Below are 6,372 nucleotides of genomic sequence, written 5' to 3' on the forward strand. Positions count from 1 at the left end.
GTTCATTTCTCTTATCAATTTTGGCAAATTCTTAGGATGGCTTTGAATGTGGCCCAACACAAATTCATAAACTTTCTTAAACATTATGTTTTTGGTGATTTTTTTTTTTTTTTTTTGTTAAGCTCATCAGCTATCATTAGTGTTACTGTATTTTATATGTGGCCCAAGACAATTCTTCTTCAGGTGTGGCCCAGGGGAGCCAAAAGATTGGACACCCCTGAACTAGAGCTTACACTCAGAAGTGAAACTGGGTTTTTTCTTTTTGCAGTTTGGAAAACCAGGCTTGATAATTTGAAATAGCCCTAGTTTACACCAATTTATGCATATAGAGAAATGGTAGGTGGAATGTTTGACTTAGACATTACATTAAAGTACATTCGGGGGTGTTTTGATGAAGTTCAGCATATTCTGTATTTTAGGATAGTTGCACTAACTTAGTATTAGGGATAGGAGGTGGAAAATGGTCAGGGTAGACTTCATATAGGATATAAGAGTTTTCTTGGACTTTGAACTGTGGACAAAATCTACAGAAAGGGATAGAGGTGAGTATTCCAAATCATACACTGGCAAGAGCAAAGGTGCAGAGACAGGTATGTTCGTGGATTTCTGGGCGATGGTTAACAAATAGACCATCTGGAGCACATGGTTGATTTTGGTGGCAGTAGAAGGCTAAGTTGGAAAGGCAGGATTACATCAGATTTTGGAGAGCGTGAATGTTAAGGGTGGGAGGGAAGTCTTTCACTTTTATCCTGCAGGCAATAGACAGCCACTGAAAATTTTTATTTTCGGTTATTTATTAGGAAGATGAATTTGCAGAGTGGGTTGGAAACAAGAAAGATTGGAAGATAAACCAACAGGGGATAGGGTCGTCTGGATTTCAAATAGAGTGCTGGTTGTGGGCAGGTGAAAGGGGGGAATATGTGAGTAGTATTTGGAAGAAATGATTGCTAGGACCTACAAATGATTGATTATGATACATGAAACAGAAGGCAGAGATAGCTTTCCATATTTTGATCCTGGGCAGATGATACTTGTGTCAGTAACAGAAATAAAACAAATTGGAGGAAAATCAATTTGTGGAGAAAGTGATGAGTTTGACTTTATTTTATTTATTTTATTTTTATGTTTATTTTTGAAACAGAGCCTCACTGTGTCACCCAGGCTGGAGTGGAGTGGCGCAGTCTTGGCTTACTGCTATCTCTACCTCCTGGGTTCAAGCGATTCTCCTGCCTCAGCCTCCCAAGTAGCTGGGACTACAGGCGCCCACCAAATCTGCTGCTCACACTGGAGCGCACTGGTGTGATTATAGTTCAGTGTAACGTGAATCCTGGGCTCTCGGCATTTTGCTGCCTCGCCTTAGCACTACTGCTACTAATAGCTAGCATTACAGGTGCTCTTGCCCGGCTAATTAAAAAAAAAAATTTTTTTTTTGTAGAAATGGGGGTGAGGCCAGTGAATCACCTGAAGCCAGGAGTTCGAGACCAGCCTGGCTAACATAGTGAAACCCCGTGTCTACCCAAAATACAAAAAATTAGCTGGATGTGATGGCGTGCACCTATAATTCCAGCTACTTGGGAGGCTGAGGCACGAGAATTGCTGGAACTCAGGAGGCGGAGGTTGCAGTGCGTTGGAATTATGCCACTGCACTACAGCCTGGGCGACAGAGATGGAGGCTTGCTATGTTGCCTATGCTGATCTTGAACTCCTGCTTCAGGCGATGCCTCAGCTTCCCACAGTGCTGGGATATTTTCCTTTTTTTTTTTTTTAGCCATTGTTTTACCTCTGAGGAACTCAAACTAAATGTTCTGGTTGGGTCAGATTAGATTTGAGCAAAATGGGATTATTTTGTAAAATAATTTGTTGAAGGAACATGAATGGGAAAATTGAGTTGTCTAATGAGCACACTTTAGGAAACAACTCATTTTTTTCCAAGTGAAATTTAATTCTGCCTTGTAACTGTGATTGCTTTCTGAAACTTAAATACTTAGTTATTATAAAAGAAATATAATAATTCCTTATCTTGATCATCAGATAATTACATTGTCTGATTTAGAATGTGATTACATTAATGCTAGATCATGTTGCTCGAAATTAAACAAGGTAAGACATTTCTTTGCTCATTTTTTGGCATTGAAGCCAGATCATTTTCCATATTTAAGATTATTATAGATAATAGATGTATTTTTGATTTTAGAGTACTTGTTGTCTGTTATTCATTGGAAACTTGATGGAACTGCTGTGTTTTACAATATTTTAGATCATGAAATTATGCTAGAAGATCTGACTTGAAATTTTGTTTCTTTACATGTTGCTTGTCTCGTTTACATGGATAACATCTTTACTCAGAGTAGGGAAATGTTGGTTATGAGGGTAATTTTTTTTGTCTTCTGTGTCAGAACTCCCTCCTCCCACTCATGGTAAAAAGCTCAGGTCTGTCTTTGGTTGAATGAAAGAAGACCTTTCTTGTGTAGTTTACTGAGAAAATATATATATATTTTAATGTATGACTGTATTTATTTTTTGAGAGACAGGGTTTCTTGCAGTGATGATCAGGCTGTTCTTGAATTCCTAGGCTCAAGTGATCTGCCTCAGCCTCCTGAGTAGCTGGGACTATAGCGCGCGCCACCACGCCTGGCTAATTTTTTTTTTGAGACAGAGTCTTGCTGTGTCACCCAGGCCAGAGTACAGTGGTGTGATCTTGGCTCACTGCAACCTCTGCCTCCCAGGTTCAAGTACTTCTCCTGCCTCAGCCTTCCCAAGTAGCTGGGATTACAGGCACCTGCCGCCACACCTGGCTAATTTTTTTTTGTACTTTTTGTAGAGATGGGGTTTCACCATGTTGGCCAGGCAGGTTTCAAACTCCTAACCTCAAGTGATTTGCCTGCCTCAGCCTCCCAAAGTGTTAGGATTATAGGCGTGAGCCAGTGTGCCCAGCCACCTGGCTAATTTTTAAATTTTTTTGTAGACTGGGTCTTGCTATGTGACCTAGACTGGTTTTGAACTTCTGGCCTTAAGCAATCCTGCTGTCTTGGCAAAGTGCTGGGATTACAGGTGTCAGCCACCATGCCTGGCCTAAGCTCCATATTTTAAAAATTTTCATCAATTTTGTTTGATTGTTTGAGGCAGAGTCTCACTCTGTTGCCCAGGCTGGAGTGCAGTGATGTGATCATGGCTCACTGCCGCCTTGACCTCCCAGGCTCAAGAAATCTCCTTCCACCTCAGCATCCCGCGTAGCTGGGTTCTACAGGTGTGTGCCATCATACCTGGCTAATTTTTAAAATTCTTTTGTAGAAATGAAGTTTCACTGTGTTGCCCAGGCTGGTCTGAAATTCCTGGGCTCAAGCGATCTGCCCTCTTTGGCCTCCCAAAGTGTTAGGATTACAGGTGTGAGCCACTGTACCCAGCCTTATGTAGCTTCTTGAGATAAGGTAAATGGCAATTAAATTTTGAGGCCTTCCATGTTTGAAAATGTCTTATCTTTTCACTTGATTCGTAGTTGTCAGAGTACAGGGTTCTAGGTTGGAAAAGATTTTTCTTTCAGAAATTTAAAGACACCCTTTGGTGGTCTTCTGACTTCCAGTGTTGTTCAAGTTGGGAAGTATCATGCCATTTTTTTTTTTTTTTTTTTGAGATGGAGTCTTGCTCTGTTGCCCAGGCTGGAGTGCAGTGGTGTGATCTCGGCTCACTGCAAGCTCCGCCTCCCGGGTTCACGCCATTCTCCTGCCTCAGCTCCTGCCTCAGCCTCCCGAGTAGCCGTGACTACAGATGCCCACCACCACGCCCAGATACTTTCTTGTATTTTTAGTAGAGGCAGGGTTTAACTGCATTAGCCAGGATGGTCTCCATCTCCTGACCTGGTGATCCGCCCGCCTCAGCCTCCCAAAGTGCTGGGATTACAGGGATGAGCCCCGGCGCCCAGGTTTTTTTTTTTTTTTCTTTTTGAGACGGATTCTCGCTCTGTCGCCCAGGCTGGATTGCAGGATTGCAGTGGCATGATCTCGGCTCACTGCAAGCTCTGCCTCCCCGGTTCACACCATTCTCCTGCCTCAGCCTCCCAAGTAGCTGGGACTACAGGTGCCTACCACCATGCCTGGCTAATTTTGTTTTTGTATTTTTAGTAGAGATGGGGTTTCACCGTGTTAGCCAGGATGGTCTCAATCTTCTGACCTTGTAATCTGCCCAAAATGCTTACAGGGATTACAGGCATGAGCCACTGTGCCCGGCCCTCTGTGTACTTTTTAAAAGGCCTTTCTCGTTTGTTTTGGACATCGGATAGGCTCTTTCAATATGGGAAATTTTCTTGTATTCGTTCTTTAGTATTTTTTCCCCATCTTTTTTACCTCCTTCTCTTCCTACAACTTCCAGATCAACTAGACAATTGATCTGGATTGATCTGCCAATTTTTCCTTTTACTTAGTTTTTTCCCTTTGATTTTTTTTTGCTGTTTTTATTTCCCTTGCTTTTTCTTCTCAATTTTCTTTTTTCCTTTTTTTTTGAGATGGAGTTTCACTCTTGTTGTCTAGGCTGGAGTGCAGTGGCGCTATCTTGGCTCACTGCCACCTGCATCTCCTAGGTTCAAACGATTCTCATGCGTCAGCCTCCCAAGTAGCTGGGATTACAGGGGTGTGCCACCATGCCGGCTAATTTTTGTACTTTTAATGGAGACACAGTCTCGCCATGTTGGCCAGGCTGGTCTTGAACTCCTGATCTCAGGTGATCCGCTCTCCTCGGCCTCCCAAAGTGCTGGGATTGCAGGCATGAGCCACTGCAACCAGCCTTCTTCTGAATTTTCTAACAAATGTAGCATTTATGCTAAAATGATGATTTTTAAGAGGTTTTTATTCTCTTGGTTCATGTTTGACTCCTAGCTCTCTGAGAATACTGATTATAGTATTTTTCTATTTTTTTATTAAAGATAGGGTCTTTTTCTCTCATTCAGGCTGAGGTACAGTGGCACAATCATATTTCATTGCAGCCTTGAATTTCTAGGCTCAAGCGATCCTCCCGCCTTAGCGTTCCAAGTAGCTGGGACTGCAGGTGTGCACTACCATGACTGGGTGATTATAGTATTTTTGAAATTTTATTCTGCTTCTTATGTTGTATCTGTTTCCATCAAGTTCTTTTCCTTTCTTTTTTTCCCCCACTCTGTCTTTCATTTTGGAGACTTTCTTCAAATTTCTGATATAGGACTGCCTATTCATATTTAAGGATAAAGCACTAAAATGCTCATTGAAAGCTCTTTGGATGGTCTAGATTTGTTGACTGGTACGCTTCCCTGTCGGGTAATTGTTATCTACCTGGACTTTTGTTGGGGTAGCTGAAATGGCGGTGTTTTGGTAGGTGTTTTTTGCGTCATTTACTTTAGAGAAAAATCCTCCAAGCTCCTTCTTGGAGGGTATGAGTCTAGTGCCAATGTGCTGAGAACAAATTCAGGGAAGGGCATATCATTTAGGAGGGAAGAGACAAAAAACAGAGGACTTGGTTGAAAGTCAGTAAACCAAGCATGATAAGGTTGTCTTGCTTCCTGAAACATATTTCATGCCAGGTGCAGTGGCTGACACCTGTCCCCAGTACTTTGGGAGGCCAAGGAGGGAGAATCACTTGAGCCCAGGGGTTCGAGACCAGCTCTGGTAACAGAGGGAGACTTCCTCTCTACAAAAATAAAACAAGAGAGAAAAAAAAAAAACATGTTTCAGGTCTGTGTCTGTGTAAAACAAAGATGATTGCAGTTTACAGTCAGAAATCCAGAGACTGAAGGCTATAGCTTTAGGGATCTGATATGGATCAGAGAGTATTAGTATAACATCAGCTGACATTTTATTGAGTGCCTACTTTGCATGTGGCTTACATGTTATTTCATCTAACTCTCTACAACAACTTTGTGAGGTAGGTATTATGTGTATTTTACAGATGAAAACATTGTGGCTTAGAGAGGGTAACTTTTCCAAAGATTGCACAGCTAATAAATAGGACATAGCATGAGTTCCATTCCAGGTTTGTTTGACTTTGTAGCTCATACTTGTAAGAATTATGCAATCAACTAGAACTTTCCAATATGTAATAGCATTTTAAAAAGTATAGCCAGCCGGATGCAGTGGCTCACGCCTGTAATCCCAGCACTTTGGGAGGCTGAGGTGGGTGGATCCCGAGGTCGAGAGATTGAGACCATCTTGGCCAACATGGTGAAACCCCGTCTCTACTAAAAAATAAAAAAATTAGCTGGCATAGTGTCAGGCTCCTGTAGTCCCAGCTACTGGGGCTGAGGCAGGAGAATCGCTTGAACCTGGGAGGCGGAGGTTTCAGTGAGCTGAGATCGTGCTGCTGCACTCCAGCCTGGCGACAGAGTGAGACTCCGTCTCAAAACTATATATA

General features: G+C 42.3%; 1 protein-coding gene across 1 annotated transcript in view; it reads left to right on the plus strand.

Moving 5' to 3' along the window:
* CNIH4 (cornichon family AMPA receptor auxiliary protein 4) overlaps nucleotides 1-6,372 on the plus strand; it is a 26,813-nt gene that overhangs the window by 1,989 nt on the left and 18,452 nt on the right. The window contains exon 2 of the mRNA XM_011929512.1: nucleotides 2,032-2,127. Within this exon, the coding sequence (XP_011784902.1) occupies nucleotides 2,032-2,127 (96 nt within the window). The remainder of the gene's footprint in view (nucleotides 1-2,031; nucleotides 2,128-6,372) is intronic.

Source organism: Colobus angolensis, unplaced genomic scaffold (genome assembly GCF_000951035.1).
Source record: "Colobus angolensis palliatus isolate OR3802 unplaced genomic scaffold, Cang.pa_1.0 Scaffold81, whole genome shotgun sequence".
NCBI lineage: Eukaryota > Metazoa > Chordata > Mammalia > Primates > Cercopithecidae > Colobus > Colobus angolensis.